The 20,338-nt window shown below is 39.6% G+C and overlaps 2 protein-coding genes across 2 annotated transcripts in view; one reads left to right on the plus strand and one right to left on the minus strand.

Moving 5' to 3' along the window:
• Positions 1-92: 92 nt before the first annotated feature.
• Positions 93-1,025, plus strand: LOC311181672 (olfactory receptor 10J1-like; the record flags this gene model as incomplete). The annotated part of the gene is made up of 1 exon (XM_084250114.1): positions 93-1,025. The coding sequence occupies one exon, from the start codon at positions 93-95 to the stop codon at positions 1,023-1,025; it is 933 nt and encodes a 310-aa protein (XP_084106240.1).
• Positions 1,026-2,800: 1,775 nt separating this feature from the next.
• Positions 2,801-20,338, minus strand: part of LOC311181673 (mucosal pentraxin-like) — a gene marked incomplete at both ends in the record, with an annotated part of 39,492 nt that continues 21,954 nt past the window's right edge. The window contains one exon of the mRNA XM_084250115.1: positions 2,801-3,396. Coding sequence (XP_084106241.1) covers positions 2,801-3,396 — 596 coding nt within the window. The remainder of the gene's footprint in view (positions 3,397-20,338) is intronic.

Below are 20,338 nucleotides of genomic sequence, written 5' to 3' on the forward strand. Positions count from 1 at the left end.
ATACGGGGCAGGTATTCCTCCAGAGCCCTCCTGAGCAAAGCACCCAGGACTGACACATTCTGTCTGATGCCTGAGGGCTCTGAGATTTTCCAATGAGGAGAGAGAATGTCACCGTGGTGAGTGAGTTTGTTTTCCAGGGTTTCTCAAGCTTCCGTGAGCACCAGCTCACCCTCTTTGTCATGTTCCTTACACTGTATATTTTAACCCTGGCTGGCAACATCATCATAGTGACTATCATCAGCATTGACCGTCACCTCCACACCCCCATGTACTTTTTCCTCAGCATGCTGTCTGCTTCAGAGACCTTGTATACACTCGTCATCATACCACGCATGCTCTCCAGCCTTGCCGGCATGGATCAGCCCATCTCCTTGGCTGGCTGTGCCACCCAGATGTTCTTCTTCATCACGCTGGCCATCAACAACTGCTTCCTGCTCACAGTGATGGGGTATGACCGCTACATGGCCATCTGCAACCCCCTAAGGTACACGCTCATCATGAACAAGAGCATGTGCATCCAGCTGGTGGGGGGTGCCTGCAGCATTGGGCTGCTGGTGGCCGTAATTCAGATTTCCAGTATATTCAGACTGCCCTTCTGTGACAGAAAGGTGGCTCATTATTTTTGTGACCTCCGACCTGTGATGAAACTGTCCTGTGCTGATACCACTGTGCATGACATAATTAGTTTTATCATCAGCTCACTGGTTATTGTGGTGCCCATGGGCCTGGTTTTCATCTCCTATGTCCTCATCATCTGCACCATCCTCAAGATCGCCTCGGCTGAGGGCCGGAAGAAGGCCTTTGCCACGTGCGCCTCCCACCTCACTGTAGTCATCATCCACTACGGCTGTGCCTCCATCGCCTACCTCAAGCCCAAGTCAGAGAACGCCAGGGGTCAGGACCAGCTCATCTCAGTGACCTACACGGTCATCACACCCCTGCTAAATCCGGTGGTGTACACCCTAAGGAACAAGGAGGTCAAGGATGCCCTCTATCGTGCTATTGGCAAGAAATCTCTCCTCTAGGATTTTGGACAGTTTGACCTATATATATCCCATTATTTTCTGGGTATTTTGTAATCTCAAAATATTTCATCATCTACCTAGAGAAAGCCGCAGGATTTGGTGGCAAGGCAGCGCTAAAAACTTAAGAGTTTCCTTAACTTAAATTTGTTTTTACCATCATTCTACTATAACCTTCCATCTGTCTCATAGGTTACCACCTGGGGAATGGGCAGACACTGCTCACATGGTGGAAGGCTAGGGAGGGAAGTAAGTAGGAGGGTGGCTGATTATCATCAGCTTTGGATGGCAGAGAAGTGAAAGTAATGTGTTGAAAGATCAACCTAAATGTCAGGTGTGAATGGAGCTCTAAAACTTCAAACAGAGCATGGGTGGTGTCCAGGATAGGCTAGGAACACAGTCAAAACCACCTTTGCCCGATCACCACTTTCTCCTTTGAGCAGCAGGAAGAGTAGCAAACCGGGAGAAACACCCCACGGAAATTCTAGCCGCTTCAAGCACTGTCACCTGCCTTGGAGACCCATGACATTATTTTCCAATTTTGTTGCAGCTCACCTTAGGCCTGCATCTCCCACAGGTCTCCTCCACGCAAGGCTGGCAAGTGACTTGTCCCATCCAGCTGCCCAATTCTGGGCAGGTGTCTGTGCTTTCCCTGGGTAATGAATAGGGTGCACTGTGTACACATGTGAAAGGATAGATCAATTTTGATATTAAATTTGTTTCCTGGCGTCCTCACTCCTTTCCAACTAATGCTTGCTGTCTGAAAGCTGGGCGTGAGCTGCTGCTGGTTTCCATTACACCTCTGTGGGGCCTGCGCTGCTCCTGGGCCTTTGCCCTCTTCATCCACATTGATGGACTCGTCTTCCGTGAATAGTTGGGTGCCTGATTGAAACTCTAAGTCTAAACACTTGTCTAAATAAGAGCCTGGGAGGCTCCCAATTCATATTGTTATTACCTTCTAGAGGGGACAATTTTAATGATTTATGAGAAAGGTTTAAGATTTTAGGATTATTTGGTCAGGAGGGGAAAAAAAAAGGCAGAGCTGGCTAAATATCTTCCAGTTCATAAAGGGTTCACGTAAAAAACAATAGCATGTAATCCACATCTCCCACCCACCCCCCACTCCTGTCCAAATGTGCCTGTTGAAATGCCTTGAAAGTGTTTGTCAAACAAAGAACCTGGAAAACCCTAATGGCAGAAGGGCCAAGCAGGAAATCGTCTCATTATGGAGCACCGGGAGAATGAAGGTGGTGCCTCCTCAGAGCAGCTGCTCCAGGAGAACAACCCAAGAGTGAGTGTGGGGAGGGTCCCCTCCCTCCCCGCCCTGGATGAATGCCTTGTTTATCTGGGTTCCCTGAATGCCTCCAAATCTTGTCTGGGCTAGGTGCAAGGGATGCACTCCTACCTCCCTGCTCTGGAAAAAATCCTTTTAAGATTCTCTTTGGGGATCCAGTTGATGACAGCACCCCATTCCTGAAAAGACTGTCGCACCCGAGCTCCCCACTGCTGCACAGCACTGTATGACGTGGCGTTCATGCTGAAAACAGTGTGTTTCTACGGTCTGATGCTGCAGAAAATGATGGAGCAATTCACCCAAAGTAATGTTTGCAACAAGGAATAATGTAGACTATGGCTTGGCCAGCCCTTGTCCTTCTGAAATGTCATTTACGTGATCTTAACAGAGTCAGGAAACAAAAAATGAGCCATTGCATTTAATTTCAAAGAGAAGGTGGGAATGATTATCAGAAAACACAAATCATGTCTCAGGAGAGGGCGTCCTAAGCCCACACCCTGGGCTTGGTTACCACGTAGCCATAATCTCTATGAATCAGGTTGTGCCAGGTCAGCAAGTTGCCACTGGGGCAGTAGGCACACATGTTCTTCAGGTAAAAAATCTTGTCCCACAAGGACACCTCCCATATCTCCCCAACAAAGGATTGTTTGGCGTCAAACCCTCCCCCAAAGGAATCCTGCTCCTGCCCCAGGAAGATCTTGGCCTCAGCACCCACAAGGTACCCCTTTCTCACACCTTTCCTCCCCAGGGGTTTCCCGTTCACCCATAGCTCAGCGATCCCAGAAGCTGATTCCCAGCTGACACACACATGAATTGGGGCATACGCAACCGGGGGGCCGTTGAACGTGACTACAGAGTTCCCGATGTGCAGCTTGTACACTCCGGGTGCGTTAACAAAGAGGAGAATCTCGTTGGCCTGAGACCTGGTGCTGTAGGAGAAGAGGCTGTAAGCGCGCTTGAGGTCTGTGAAGGCTTTCATGCACAGCGTGAAGTTACTCAGTGACTTCTTTACCTTGGGGATCAGGGACACGTAGGCCGTGGTTGATTCTTGAGGGAAAATAAGTGATTTCCCTCTCAAGTCTGTGGAGAGGGGACAATGACAAACACTCTGTCAGTTCTTGCGGGGTGTGTCTCAAGTTCACAGAGTGCCCGCAGTGTCTCAGCACTGGAGGAGCAAAGGTTAGTGTTAAAAGGCAAGGTTGACTACTGCTGTCCTGTTAGAAAGGGGGAGCAAAGACGCCCGGTCTCAACCCTCAGTCCTATCTTCTCCAGAGATTTCGTATGGCCGGGACAGCAAACCCAGCCATGGGAAATGAAACACACTGGAACTCATCAATGGTAACATGTGAGGCTCTCTATAGGCTCCCACCAAGGATCAGTCCTCAGATGAACCCGGGACTCACCGGGAGCTAAGGTTAGAGATGCTTGCCATGGCTCTTCTGGAACCATGCTGGGCCCCCAGTCAAAGTGCAAAGTCAGAGTAGAAAGAACAGCGTGCCCTTCCCGTACCCTCAGCTCCCACTCCTGTCCAGCAGCTCTGAGTGCCAACCCAACGCTCTTCCCGGCACCCTCAGCCCCTGCTCCACCTCTGGAGCTCAGTGCCAGCTCAGGGCCCGGATTCCATGGCTTGCTTCCCCATGGCTGCAACATCAGGATTAAGGAATTACTTATCATTGATTTACTTCCTGTTAAGACCCTTGAGAGAAGACGCCTCGATCATTAGAAAATCAACTGTTTTTTCTTGCTCAGGAAAGCAAATCTAACAAATATTATGGTCTGGAAATAAATTAGAACATAATGACTAACTGAATCAAGGGAGGCATAGCCTACAAGCAGTATGAAGTCCTGTATTGAGTTAGTTTTGCTTTATACTAGGAAATGGAAACACAGCATGGATTCCTATTTTCTTAAATACAAGGGTTTCTTAAGAAATGCTCACCCTGAACAAAGAATTGGAACAGAGCATTTAGGGGAGAGGGCAAGAGGAAGAGATTACGCATATCAACAGGGAGAGAGGGAGGGAGAAAGAGAGAGAGAAGAAAGAGAGAGAGAGAGAGAGAGAGACACAGAGAGAGAGAGAGAGAGAGAGACAGAGAGAGAGAGAGTGTTTTAGTCACTCCGACAAGAATTTGGAGGATGGGAAAGTAAATTACATTCTGTGATCGACTTCTCCTGTGTGATTTGTGATCTTGCCACTATATGAACCCGGAACGAAATAGCATGGTTAGCCAGAATGGTGTTTTGAATAACTTATTGCTGATAGTGATAAGGTAGGGAAGCATTTTCTTGAACTTGAGAAGATGAAAATTCCATATTTCCTTATGGAATTAATAGAAAGGAAAAAGCAAGAGCTGCCAGAATATTAAAGTCTTTTTGCTGTCAATCAAAATTAACTTTTCATAACATTAACACATCATAAAGTACACTTTACCTTTACCTGGCCTCATTCATAAAGTACACTTTACCTTTACCTGGCCATAACAACTCTTAGTAAGAGTGAAGTTATTCCTATCCCCATTTCATAGATGAAGAAACTGGGCATCAGTGCTCAACAACTTCACAAAGTTTGGGAGAAACTGGTTCTCTCATTTAGAGTCTAAGATCCTTCTATGATTTCCTCTCGTGTGCAGCCTAAGGATGGAGGAGGATCAGAACATGAACTACCAGCCCCTGTAATAGCTTCCATTTTTCTAATATATGCTTCACATTCTTCTTAGTCTCTTGAGTGAGAGGTGTTTCCATGTCATCAGCAAAGGCAGATTCCCTCCTTCAGCCCTGGGGCTTCCTTATGCCAGGCACAGCCTTACTCATCAGCATCTGTGCTGATTTAAAAAATATCTGAAAATAATGCTTCTCTCCTTGATTGCAGGCTGACTTGCTTTTAACAAATAGACAACTGCAGAACTGTGACTCCTCAGATTAGATGTGGGAGACTTACTTATGTATAGGGCACTTTCCCTCTACATGGGTCACTTCTCTCTTGGAGAAGCCAGCTCCTTTGCAATAGGAACCAAGAAAAGCTTCTGACCAAAGGCCAGCGAGGAATGGAGGGTCTCACCCCAACAACCTATGAGAACTGAGTTCTGGTAATCATCAGGCAAGTGAGCATGGAGGCAGATCCCGCTCAGGCAAACCTTCACATGAAATGGCAGCCTTGATTCAGTGAGACACCTTGAGTCAGAATAAGCCAATTCAGACACTGCCTGGTTCTGAGCCACAGGAATTTAGTTCTCCCAGGGACTGTGAGATGCCATGTGGTTCCTGACCACAGGAAGTATGAGGGTCTCTCTGGCTCCTGATCACAGCTGTGTGAGATAATAAGTGTTTTGGGTATTAAGTTTTGGGGCAGCCATAAGTTACTTAGCTCCTCATCCACATCTTCCTCTAAACAGCATCAGAGAAAACAATAGAGGGTACTGTCCCCCATGTCTCTGGGGACTTGGAGGGAAGGTTTTCCCAACAAAGTTCAGTACCAACCTCCTGGAAGTGATGCCACCTCTGAGAGAAAGGCCAGGAGCAGGGTGCCCAGAAGAAGCGTCTTCATTGTGTCCTTCTTGGTTTCAGGAACAGAGAGAGGGTAGCTGGAGCAATGGAGGGATGTGCCCTGTTGTCTGCTTATATTGTGTTTCGGGGGCATGGCCTCTGATCCAGTGGCAGAAGACAAAGTTATAAATGGTAAACATTAACCAAACCAAGATATTATTTAGAAATGTGTTTGCTTTTTGGGCTATTGTTTCAGTCGGAGGGTCTTCTTTTTCTTTTAGTGGCTCTGTTTCCTGCTGAACCATACTATTCATCTCCCACAAAGGGTCTCTGTGTTTTCTTAAGGGGACATCTAATAACCTGATATGCATAAGAAGCTGTGGCATTTCTTGTTAGTTCTGTGTGATGAGTGCACCTGTCAACTGCTGCCGGAGCCACCTCCTTTGTGTGTAGGGGTTGGGGTCGCCCCAAGACTAAGGACATTTCCTGATTCCAGTGACAATAGCTTTAAAATAGTGAAATGAATAGTATTTACATTTTTACCCTGTCATTTTATTTATTTATTTAATATATTTTTTACATCATTTTTCATTTTTGCACAATGTATGCATTTTCATCTTGGTTATCATCAAGACAATTCTAACATTATAGTAATAATAAATCATTCTTCCAGAATATTGTGAGAATTCTGAAAAAAAAATAGTGAAATGGAGACTGCCTTGCCCATGGCAGAAATGGAGAGGTAACTCTGCATTTGATTAAGTTGCCAGGTTGTCCATAAAGTCATTTCTGGGTGTTAGGTTAAGATGATGCCCTTTACCTGGGATCAGGACATCAGCTAGGAGATTAGGAACTCAGAGAAAGTGACTTTGAAGATTATAAACTGAGCACGTCCCAGAAAAGCTTGGGATAGTACCTGGGATCTGGAAACAGTATAGCTATGCTACAAACTAAATCTATGGTTTTCAAACCTGACAATTTATAAACATTTTATCCTGGAATATTATTCTCTGTCCCTAATAACAACTATTTTTAAGTTATTGTAACTTTTTTTACTCATCATACATTATAAAACTTTTAAATCTATGAACATATGGGTCATGTATGTTTTCCCTAAAATTTAATCTCCAGCATCTATCACCATGATTAATTTATATTAAAAGTCCAAAATCTACTTATGAAATGAACTAATTGGGGTATTTCTAGTTGATGAGAAGAGCTAACGGAAGTTGTCTAAGTTAAGGCTCTTAGTGGTTAGCAATAAAAGGCATATTTCTACTTAATTATGTTATGCAACAAACTACCTCAAAATTCAGATTTTAAAACAAAAAATATGCATTTAGTTCATGAGTCTGTGGGTTGATGATTTGGGTTTAATGATTCTTTTCATATATCTGGGTGATAAATAGCAAGTTAGCCACTTGCTGGACAGTGAAATCATATGAGTCAGAAAGGGGTGACCTGAATTTTGAGATCTTGAATATTTGTGTAATTTTAAATTGGCTAAATCAATCTTGATTTCTCTTTCTTTTAAATTTAAAACTACATCCGTAGTATTATAACATTAAGAATTTTCTAAAGAATTTTAAAAATAATTTTTCTTAGCACTTTTGTTTTTTATTTATTTTTTATAAATTATTTTATTTTATATAATTCTTACATCATTTTTCATTTTTGCATAATGTATGCATTTTTATTTTGGTTATATTTCCCATACAATTCCTACCCCCCTTCTTCTGACCCTAATTCCTCTTCTCCTCCACCCACCCCCCACTCTAGTGTGTCTCTGGTCTATAGTTGCTTGTTGATTTTGATTTTTACTTTATTGCAATTTGTTTTTCTCCTGTTCCCTTATTTGGGTTTTATAAATTTGAATAATATAAAACAAACAAGCTATTTTCATAAAATGTTACTTTAGATCATTATATTACAATTAAAAGCTGCATAGTGTTAGTTATATATCTAAAAAAACAAACTTGACTTACATTGAATAAGTACTCCATATTACTGAATTAACTTTAAAACCATTATAAAAGAAAAAGAACATAATTTATGGAAAGAGTAAGAATGACATTTTATAGATCATATTTTACTTGGGGAGAAAAATAAATGCATTAAAATGAAGATTGAAATTTAACTACTCACTAAATCAGAAATAGAGTACAAAAATTTCTGTGATAATTTTGATTTGTGTTTCTGATGTTTAAGTCTAAACACACACACACCTTTAAAAAAAAAATACTCCTGTTTAGCTTCCAAGTACTTACTTGGAAACTAAGCACATGATGTGCTATAGAATATTTATTAGATTGCTAACTCCTTGGCAATCACTATGGATCAATTTAAAAAATAGAATACAGAAGTAACTTTAAAATCATACTATATATTTATATATACAGACATATGTGCTAATATATAAACTTGCAAAGAAATAATAAACCACAGACTCAATAACATGGCTGAAGAGGTTCTATTAGCACCTTTAAAAAATATTCTCAACATACAGGTGTGATTTTTCAACATAATCTTACCTGAGAAAGATACCTGGAGAAGAAGAAGAGGAGGAGGAAATGTTCTTGGGGACTGCTAACACTCAGAGAAGTGATAAACCATAGAATTTTCCCTGGGGTAGGAATGCCTGCCCCAGGCTCAGCAGAATTGTGCAAGGATGTGCTATGAGAGAACGGCAGGAACCTGGTCACCCTGGGATCTGGGTCTCTAAGTGGACCCTAGTCACCTTCTGGGAATAAACAAAAAAGCCCTGCAAAGTGAAGAGAAAAGACACACAACCACACACCTAGGTTATTTGCTCATTCCAAGTCTGTGCTTATAATATAGATGGTGCAACTCACTGGTCTGGAGATTATGGAAGAACTCAGTCTCAAGTGGAGTTACTTGGGGATTCATGTCCCTCTTGGATCAGACCTCAGCATTTCCACTCGCCTCCACATTTATCTCCAGGGGTGATAGAGACCAGAGAACCCCCAAAATCCTTAACAGTTCCTTCAAAGTTGTGTAGCTCTTAATAGAAAGTTGTCATTGTCTTGGGAAGTAATAATTGAGAAAAATGTTTTATATTCTTAGCTTCCCAAGTCTGTGAAATAGCTGAGATTCTTTACCTTTATGCAAAGGTTTTGAAATATGGTAGTTGCTCCAAGACCCTCAGTGAATGCCTAAAACCAAGAATTATACTAAATCCTAAATATACCATCTTTTTACTGCATACATATTTGTGTATTTATGTCAGTTTAATTTAAAAATTAGTTATAGTAATAAATTAGCAAAAATAACTAGTAATAAAATAAAACAATTGTAATAATATACTATAGTAAACGTTACGTGATTGTGGTCTCTTTTTCTTCCTCTCTAAAAATACCAAAATACCCCCTTTTTGGGTAGTGTTAAAACTTTGACAATCAATGGTTATTTCTTATCCACATTGTAGATTTTTAAACTAAGTGACAGGTACATAGGTAACCAACATATACAGCTTGTTTTTGTGAAACTTCATCCTCATTACATTTTCTTACTACACAAGGATACAGCATAGGGCATTCCTTACTCCTTTGACTTAGACAACTTTGTAAAGTGTGGTGTCAATGGACACATCTGGAGTGCCCATGTCCTTCATGGAAATTTCTAGATCTCTCTGGGTGTTCAACCTGCTCCTTTGATGTGCTCATCATGAGGATGGTGTCACCTCTGGTCATTCACAGATGGCAGAAGGGCCCTTTTTCTCACCACCCTTCTTGCAGGAGACATTCTGTCAGGCCCAAATACCCAATATCTTACTGTAGTATTCTTGGACCACAGATAATTGAAACTATGAAAAGTGAAATCATGGATCAAGGGGAGTTACTGTATCTCTCAAGTTCAAAGCAAACCCTAGATTACACCTGGCGTGTTATTGCTATGTCTCTCAAGGCTTCTTTTGAAATTCAGAACAACTCCCCAGTCCTCCTTTTTGTTCTTGAGATGCTATTTTGAAGAGTATTGTAGAATGTCTCTTAGATTCCCCCGATGTGTCCCTGTATCCAGATTTAGGATATTTCCTCCCCATATGGGCACTATACCAGGCACTGGAATCACAGTGCAGATTGAGACAAGGGCTCTCTCCTTAGAGAATGGATATTCTGGACGGAATTTGCACACCTTTGGAAAGGATTGCTCACAGGAGAAATGACTGTGGCAACACTGGAAAGGGCTAGCCTTCTTCTTTTTAGTCCCATTCAACTGGACAAAGTCTGATGGGGAAGAACTCTCGCTCATACACACAGAATCCTAGAGATGAACTGGGTTCCTGTGGAGATGCTGAATTTCTTGTTCTCAAAGGACAGTCTATTACAAGAACCAGCATTTGACCTCTGTCAGGACAGATCCCTTTGTTTTGAAAATGACCTATTCTCCACACTCCAGGAAAAATATAAATTCTAATCAGCCTCATTAGATCTGTAAAATATAAACATTTTACAGAATAAAAACAGTACATTCTTTTTGAAATGTTATTATAGAGATTAAAAGTGGTAATACAGGAAATGCTATGCCTAGTATTTTCTAAAAGCTTAATAATTACTGATCATTGTACATTTAAAAAAAGATTATGAAGTTATTATTTTTCAACAAGTAAGTTCACTAAATAAGACTTTCAAAAGTAAACTCGGAAGGAAGTTTGCACTAATATTATTAAGCTATACTTCAACTACAGCAATTATAAATTTATACATTTAGTGAGTGAATGTCAAGGTTGCAGGCACAACAGTTTCTATAAGTGCAACTTCTGGGTGCCCTGGCTCAGGCCAGTTGGAAGTATGACTCCTTTCTATTCTAGGTAAGTTGATGGACCTGGCTAAGCTTTAGTTGAACTCAGAAGAGTATTAAGGTTCTGTTTAGGAACAAAGGTAGATTTGCTGGAAAGCTGGTAAAACCTAAACTTCTCTCTCATTTGCACAGATTTCTTACAAGAAACCATTTTTCTCATTCAGGCAAAGCCTGACCCCTCCCCTTGTTAGATGACTGTCTAGAGAACTCAGGTCAGCTGGTTTATTTGATGGAAAATCCTAGTTTTAGGATCTCATTTCAGACTCCTTTCAGAACTCCGTGGTGTGACATATCGCAAATTAAACATAATGGCAGAAAACGGTGCCACCAAAAGCAATTTCTTTCCTTGACCACTTGTCCCTTCTCTCTGGAACAAGGGGATCTTTTCCATTACAACCTACCTTTTTAGGCCAATTTATGTCACAATGTTGAGCTCCCACTTTTTCTTCCTTCCTAGACACTCCATTGTTTGGTGAGACACAAATAAGCAGAGATTCATGGCTGCTGTGCATAAGAAATGTCCTGAACTTGGGCAGCCTCTGCAAATAGGAGCTGTCAGTAGAGGTTGAGCCATTTGGCAGCCATGCTGTTCTATGGAGAAAAGGTGTAGGGAGAATGCCGTGACTGGCGTGTACTGGCTAATCTTTAGAGTTATCAGATATTATACAGTTTCCTGTGAGCTTCTATAGTGTCACTTTTTTCCATCTCTTTCTGTTATTAGCTCTGCCACAAAACAAAACAACAAGGACCTGGCTGAGGGCTACTTTGTGGCAGATAAGAGAACAGTGCTGATTCTTCTATGTTGATGTGGAATCAAGAAAAGACAGCAGACACGGAAAGGAAGGGCAAGGGAGATCTAACAGAATCAAGAAACCAGAATTAATGTTACGGGATGTGATGAAATATTGGGTGTTTAAAAGTGATTAAGTAAATAGCAAAGATTGAGAAAAAATACATCAGAATTAAAAACAATCATAAAACAGAAATCCTAGTGAATTTGCAGAAATTGTAAGAGGTTTTGGGACTCCACATCAGGCGTAGAATGGTAAATTTCAAGCCATTTTAAACAATTTTATGTGTATGTCAAAAATCAGTTGGACTCTAACTGACATCTAGGAATGCTATGTATGTGAAAGAATCAGCAAGAATTTGACGCCAGAATGTTAGTAAATATTGAGATAAGTTTATTATGGTACTAAGGGGAAACCAACGACCACTCGGGGGTCAGGGAAGCTTGTAATCCTTACTCCATGTGTGCCTCCAATTGGTTTTCTTTGGGGGAAGGACAGAAATAAACTTCCCCACAGAGAAGCAGAAAGGGCCATGGAAGGTATGATATACTTGAACCTTGGTTGAAGTCCTGCTCTCCCAACACATTCTGTGTGACTTTGGACAAGAAGTGGGCTTTGTAATTTCTTTATACATTTCAAATCACTGTCTTAGATGCTGGCCAGCTTCTTGGGACTGGACACATCAATTCCCTTCTTACTTTCTTTTTTTTTTTTTAAGATTTATTTATTTTTATACAAGAACCAGGATACAGGCCACAGGTGTGGGGGGGGGGTGAGAAGATTCACTGGAGACAGAGCGGGGAACAGAACAGGCAGACTGGCGAAATACACTGCTGAGGGGAGCAGCGGGCGAGACAGTAGAGGTCTTCTTCACCATGTGGGATTCTCGCCGGCTGGCAGAGATCGAACCCACACTGCAGAGGCTGCAGACAGCTTCACGGTGTGGCTCTCAACTGCCTGCGCCACCAGGGAGGCCCTCTTCCTTTCTTTTTTAATAGGAAACCCACATTTGTTTTATTTTCCTTTCAGGGTTGGTCTGTGATCTTGGTCATCGATTATAGAGATGACCATAGAGATGATTTTACTAACTCTATTTATACCCTAGTTGCCATTGTCATTTACAAGTATTGACTTTGTTCCTTCCCTAAAAGTGTTCTTGGTTACTCTCAATAGGACTTTCTCTTTTACCTTGATCCTTGAGTCCTCATTATAATTAAGTCCTAATCATTGATGGCCCTTGCCCCAACTCCCCTTCGTAGAGTAGCATACTCTGTAGAGACAACTACTTTTTCCAACTATCCAAAAATGCCTACATAATATTTTGTTTCCAATGAGTTCTTTGACTTGGGGGCGGGGAGCATAAGGGTCAGGAACTATTCAAAATGAGGTTGGAGTAAGCTGACAAACACATTGCTGATGACTTCCCATCTGTTAGAGCAAAATTTACAGGAATTGCAGTTAAATAAACATTGTCTTATTTGGGTTTGCAGTTAAGATGAAGCTGCTCCAATTGTCTGAAGTAGCTGGTTTTATTTTACTGGGAGTTCCCTTCTGTTTGTTTACATTGATAAGATGGTTAGATACTAAGTGCCGGTACTATAATAAATATGGCATGCTTATCAGAAGAGTTAGCAGAGAACGTAATATAGATAGCATGCTTATCAGAGGAGTATATTAATTACTGCTTACAAGAGAGTGTAATATAGATATCACGTTTATAAAACAAGTTAGATCTTAAGTGCTGGTGGCATATTTTAGATAGGCTGCTTATCAGATTCATATCTTTAGTTTATTACCTTTAAAAAGGGTCCCTTTTATTATTTTTTCCCAGAATGGCATATTTTTTTAAAGGTTATGGTTTGTGCTGGAATGAATTATTTTTTAAATAACTCACAATCTCATTTTTTAAAAAAGAAATGAAAGCCTTCTGAACAAAAGTCCCCAACTTAATTGAAGTAATTCTAAGCAAAAGTGATGAATGCTGACCTGCGATGAAGCCAGGACAACTGACAGAAGGTAAAAAATTCTTTGCGATTTAGGAAAAGACGTGGTGGCCTTCAACAGGCAGCCCCCCTGGATCCAAGGTTAAGGCCCACCTTTACAGAACCTCACAGAGTGCCTCATAAGAGGTTTTGTGGATACAGTTAGGTGAGCTTCTCTGGATGAGACTCATCCTGCGTTAAGGTGGATTCTAAATCTAAACACGAGTGTCTTTACCCAAGACAGAACAAGAGAAGAGAGACACACTCTGTGGGAGTTCTGTGAAGACAGCATGGAGACTGTGGTTATGCTGCCACATTCAAGGGATACAGGGGAGAAGTAAAGAAGGGGGGACACACCATGGCAAGCACCTGGATTCTAGATTTTTTTCACCTACACATTGGTGACAGAATAAATTTCTGCTGTTTGAAGTCACTAAGATTGTGATGATTGCTTACAACAGAGTCAGAAAACTAATATAATAACCTTGTTGGAGTTTACTAGTAAGAGCTTTGCATGGTTGGGAATGGGAAAACATGACCAAGGAGCCCGAGGTGCCATTGCTGAGCTGAGGTTGTCCAGTAAAGGACCAAGGGAGCCTTTCTTCTGGGGCATAGCATGCACATAGGACCAGCTATTCTCTGGTCTCGATGCATCCCCCACATTTCTTAGTGCAATCAAGAGACATCAACCAAACTAAAATTAGGGTTCCAGGCAGAGATGTCTGAGAAAATCCAGGCCACAGTTTTAGCAACTGAGATTTTTTGATAAGACAGAAATTTCCAGAGAAATTTTCTGAAGATAAGCCTCAAATAGCTCCATCTGATTCCTGGGTTCAGCTGTTTAGACTCCATAGCCCCACTTCACAACAAAAACGCCCAGCCTGCTGACCACCGATGTCCCTGAGGTGAGCACACCACAGAGTACATCCAATAAAATGAACATCACAGTGCATTTCACCCTTTTTTATTCGATGTCCCACCCTCAAAGCTACGCTGGGTCTTTTTCTTTCTTCAGTAATTAAAACATTTTAGAACCGGTTTACATTTACAGAAAAATTGGGAAGATGGTACAGAGTTTCCATATACCTGGAGTCAGTCTCCCTTGCTCCTGACAGCTTACATCAGTAGGTACATTTGTCACAATTAATGAATCATAATTGACACATCATTGTTAGCAAAGGCTGCACTCCACTCAGATTTATGTGGTTTACTTCCTATTCTTTTTCTTTTTACAGATCCTATATAGGTCACTTCATTATATTTAGTCATCGTGTCTCCTCAGATGCCTCTGGGCAGTGACATTTTTTTCAAACTTTCTTCTTTTTTATGACCTTGGCAGTTGTGAGGTGTATTGGTCAGATATTTTGCAAACTGTCTCTGTTTAAATATGTCTGATGTTTTTCTGATTGGACTGGGGTTATGCATTTTGGAAGGTAAGGCCTCAGAGGAAAATGTCATTCTCATCATTTCCAGACACACTGCTCTTGAGTTGACCTTGGTCACCTGGACGAGATAGCATTTGTCAAGTTTCTCCAAAGTAAAATCACTTCTTTTTTTTAGTGTGAAATGCACTTCTTTGTTCACCCTTTCTTTACAAATCTGGTCTTTGGAGGGAGGTCACTTGCTTAGCCCACACTTAATGAGGGAAGTGTGTTCCACTGCGTTTGCTAGAGGAAAGGTTCAGATATATTTTCCCCTATAAGAAGGTTTTGATTACTTATTGTAGAGTTTTAAGAACTTCCTGTGTATTTTGCATACAATCCCTACATCAGATATGTGCTTTGCAATCACTTTTCCTCAATATATGGATTTTTTGCCCCATTCTCTTAATTGCAGCTTTTTAAATAGTAGAAGTTTTAAATTTAAATAAAGTACAATTTAATCGGTATTTACTTTAAAGAATTGTGATTTTGGTGATTATCAGCAAGCTCATATACATCTTTACCAACACCTAGTATCTGCTGTCTGCATGGTAACAGCCATTCAGCAGGTGTGAGGTGATAGCTCTGTGGTTTTAAGTGATGTTTAGCATCTCTTCATGTACCTGCTGGCCTCTGTATGCCTTCTGCTCATTTTTAAAATTGGATTGTTTGAATTATTTAATTATTTATTTGTTTATTTTTCTTGCTGTTGAGTTGTATGAGTTCTTTATATATGTTGGGTATTAGCTCCTTTCCATATAATACAGTTTGCAAGTGTTTTCTCGCTTTCACACCTGTCTTTTAACTTTGTTTATGGCTTCTACTAGCGCTCTTAATGCATCACCATTAATTATTTTAAATCCTGTCTGATAATTTCAAAGATTATGTTATACATGAGCCTCCTTTGTATTTGTGTTTTGTCTCTTCAGACTATGTTTTTATCTTGCCTTTTAACATACTTTGTAATTTTCAGTTGAGTACTAGACAAGATATATTGGATAATGAAAACTGAGATATGTAAGCATTTAAAGTGATGTTTTATGTTAATTATGAGTGTGTGTGATGTTTGCCATATCTGAAGGTACCGAAAACTTCAAATTCTTCCTGTAGCGTTGTTTTTGTATAGACTTTGGGATTCCCTGAGAACTCCTCCTCAGAAGCCGTTCTTTTTATTATAACTCACTGCCATGTTGTAGCCCCATGGATCCAGTGGTGAGGTGGGGAGAGGAGCACTTATAACCTATGGAAGCCAGTCTGTTAGTGGGTTTGTGTCCCCTGGTGTGAGACTGTGTCTTATCTGCCTTCTCCTGTTCCTTCCACCCTCTTATCTCTGATGGCTCTGCCAAGGGGACTGAAGGAGAGAAATGGTTCTTCTCAGGTGAGCTCAGGTCTCTATTATGAAGCAGACACAGCACTATAGTTCCTCTTCCCTCCCTTTACAGAGCTGAGTCCTGTTCAGGTCTCCCCAACCAGTGAGTTTTCACCCTCCTCCCATGGACTGGCTCTTCCCCACTCCCACAAGCCCATGAAAGTTGTTTTCAGGTCCACAGTGCTACATCTGACTTAACTTTGTTCATTCTTCTGCTGCAAAGAGGATTCACTTGAAACTAGCTATCAAAAACAACAGACAATTATACACATCTTGCAGGGGAGGAGGAGGCGAGGGGCCGGGGGAGGGAAGGAGGGAGGAGCACAGGGGGCTATGTTGTAAAATATATATATATATATATATATATATATATATATATATATAATAAATAAATAAAAATAAATTTTAAAAAAGAGAGAAAAAGAAATAAGCTATCAGTCTAATTATTACATGATTCTGAAAGGATATAACACCCACCAGCCGCACCCCGTGTCCTGGTAGGTTGCAAGTTTATATCCTTGTGCTGTCATTAAACTACATGTGGTGAAACTGAAAAGAAAGAATGCTGCTGCTTAAAACAAAAGCTGCCTTCTAAGGCGAGGAGGTGGATCTTATTAAAGATAATCTCAGGGACTCTGTGTTTTTGTGTGCTGTAATGTAATAGATGGTCCCTTAAAACCTGGAACCAAGTTTCAGAGGAGGAAATGTACAGAGGTTTGTTCTGCATTATAGTTTGAAAAGAATTCAGAGTTGATGGGCATGAGGAGGTGGAGATGAGAGAGAAATGGAGAAGTCCATGAATCCATCTAGGTACCATCGACTTAAGCATCTTTTGGGGTATGTGGCTTAAACAACTTCTAGGGAAGAGATGACCAGCATTTATTGAAAGTGTGCAATGCACAGTGATTTCTGTACAGTTTAGCCCTCCCGCCATCTTGAGCTCTTAGTCAAGTCTGATGCACACCACGAGTAGAAGAAAAGGGGACTTTGCACTGGGGTGAATGAATAAATGGGCAGCGTGTCTTAGACACAAACCATTTATGAAGTGAACTAATGCTGGGACAGATGAATATGAGACTGTACACCTCTGAGAATGCCAGGAAATCATGGATCAGGCATGGACTTTGCATTAACTATGAGCTGGGGTTGAGAAATTCTTTTAAAGCAAGAGCTGCCCACCCAGAACCCTGTTAAATGAACCAGCAGTTGTGGCTGTGTGACAGTGAGTGGATGTCCATATGATGTATTTAAATATAGAAAAGCACTAAGTCAAATGAAAAATTGTAAATAAAATAGGTTCTAAAATCTTACCTAAACAAATTTAGATACTGAAAAATATGTATAAAATTATGATTTTGAAATGACTGAAAGCTGACAAAATATCAAAGATGTCCAAAATTATGTAGAGATGCATATGTCTGGGGGTTTAGTTTATGGATTAGTTATCTTTGGATAAGAAATGAAATGAACACACAATTCAAAAAATGTGTTTGTCTTAAGAAATTTGTTTTCTTGCCTTCATTTCAGAGAAATCACTAATTATGTTCTTTTATCAATATTTTCACAAAATATTTGTCTTGTTGAAATCAACACCAAATTAGATAATTTTCCTTGAGTTATTGTGGTTCTCAGTTAGTTTTTTATTAGTTTTTTAAAAAAAATTGTTTTTCTAAGATACTAGCAACTGGGACTGGCAAGACAATGTTTAAAACAATATTTAACTGAAAATGAACAAGTAGGTTTTACCTATTATGTTTAAACATCTCAATGGGGCAAACAACATAATAAATTATCTTTACCACAAGGTACATTGCAAAATATTTAGATTTCATCATATAAATTACTATTACTTATATCACAATTTCTTGTTATCTCTTAAAGCAGTATCTAGATTGGTATAACATTACTTAAGCTCTTTTAAAAGTTTAGGGCTGGAATATTACAAAGAAAGCCAAAAATAACAGCATGTAGTTATTTCTTTAATTGAGACTATACCCTTATCTCTAATGGCCTTAAAATAGTGTGTATAGAAATTAATTCCAGAATTGTGTGTGTGTGTGTGTGTGTGTGTCCCTGGCAGCCGGGGAACGAACCGGCGCTGCAGAGGCTGTGGGCAGCCTCGCAGCCCAGCGCTCAACCGCTGCGCCACCAGGGGAGGCCCTAATTTCAGAATTTTTATATTAACCTTTTCCTCAGTTATGGAAATGCCTTTACTCCCTTTTAATATCTTTTGTGCTGTTGGAATATTACGTTTGTTAAATATTTCACATGCTGTTTCTTTTGACTTAGGAAAAACATTTTCTCTAAAATTATGAGAAATATTTCTTTACTCTGTTAAAAATATTTTATATTGGTGATGTTGTTCATAAGATTTTGCTAATATATACTGATAGCAAGCACCAGTTCTTAACAAATAACTATGGATACCACAAACTTATTTTTATTTCCTGCTTAAGATTATGATTGATAATTTAAGGATCTTCTATTGCTTCATTTAATTCTTCTAGTATCTTACCTTGTTTAACCTAACTATAATTGTTTTCACAATAGTTAGTAACATTACCAAGATCTACCCAGTGGTGATTGTAAGGCTAATTTGATAAGTGTTCCATCAAGATGTTTAATCTGTAGGGGATCTAGAAATTATTGTATGAAATATTTGAATTGTTCCAAAGATGCCATTTCTATTAACACAATTGAGGACACGTTTTCTAGTGATAAATATAAATTATGCAGTTGGTATTGCACCAAAAGCAATCTTATGAATTTGAAGTTAAAATTTTGGTACAGACACATCAATTTGAGTTGAATTCTGGTTTTGCTGAAAAATACATGTTATTGAAAGGAAATGATGGCCATATTCTAAGATTTTCATCTGATAAAGCTCAAGAGGTTCAGTCTTCCTCAAACTTCTTCATCATTCACTTTCCAATGGGCAGTTCAAATTACATTTAATGTTTCCAAATTGTAAGTTTGATTTGAGTAATTCTCTTTTGCATTCTCACTGTTTGTACTAGTAATTAGATTTTCATTTAGTCAAGGATATGAAGTGGTAGGCACTTTATTTCACCTGTTCAAATTGCAGTTTTGATGAGAATAGCTTTCTTATTCATGTGTATTATTTACATGAATAATTAAATCTTTAATAAAATTTTGTAATAAAATCACAAATTTCATGTGGGTCGCGCATGTCAGGAAAGTGTTCAACTTCTTTTCAACTCTAAATAGTTCATCTCACTTCTTTCTTTCCAACTTCTTTATTTTTTAATTTTTTTTATATATATCTCATACATCATTTTTCATTTTTGCAACATGTATGCATTTTCATCTTGGTTATATCAACTTCTTTCTTTCATGAACTCAAATTGCTGCACTCCCCCGAGTCTTATTAAGCTATTATTGACATGTAAAATTATAATTTAAGGTGCACATGTGACCTATATTACAAAATGATCACCACCATAGTGTTAGCTAACACCTCCATTGTGCCACCGCATCACCATTTCTTTCTTGTGGTGGGAACGTATAAGATGTACTTTTTTGATAACTTTCAAGTAAAAATGCAGTATTGCTAGCTATAATTTACCATGCTGGAATTAGATTCCCCAAAATGCGCTCATCTTAAAGCTGGAAATTTGTATCCTTGACCAATATCCTCCCACTTACCCTCTCCCAGCCCCTGGTATTATTATCTGCTCCTCTGAGTTTGGCTTTTCGGATACTATATATAAGCGATATCCTACACTTATTGACATTCTCTGTTTGACTTATTTCACTTAGCATAATGCCCTCAAAATTCATGCAAGTTGTTGTAAAAGGCAGAAATTCCCTCTTTGTCACTGCTGAATAATATTTCAGTATGAGTGTACAATATTTTCTTTATCCGTTTGTACGTTGACACTTTTAAATTTCTTAATTTTTTATTTCTATCACATTCTGACTTGTACTCATTGATCTAAAGAATTTTTTAAAGTCTTTCAACTGTACAAAATTTGAACATGCTTTCACCAAAAACTGGAAATTAAGTAGGAATAGATTTTACAAACAAGATCATTTTGTTTTCAGTAAAGTTATTTTTCTTCTAAAATATTTAAATCTGCCAAAATTAAAAGACAAATATGAATTATAGTTAATAAATATCAGTAATTTAATTCAAAA

The sequence above is a fragment of the Talpa europaea genome, assembly GCF_964194135.1.
Source record: "Talpa europaea genome assembly, chromosome: 12".
NCBI classification, from domain to species: Eukaryota; Metazoa; Chordata; class Mammalia; order Eulipotyphla; family Talpidae; genus Talpa; species Talpa europaea.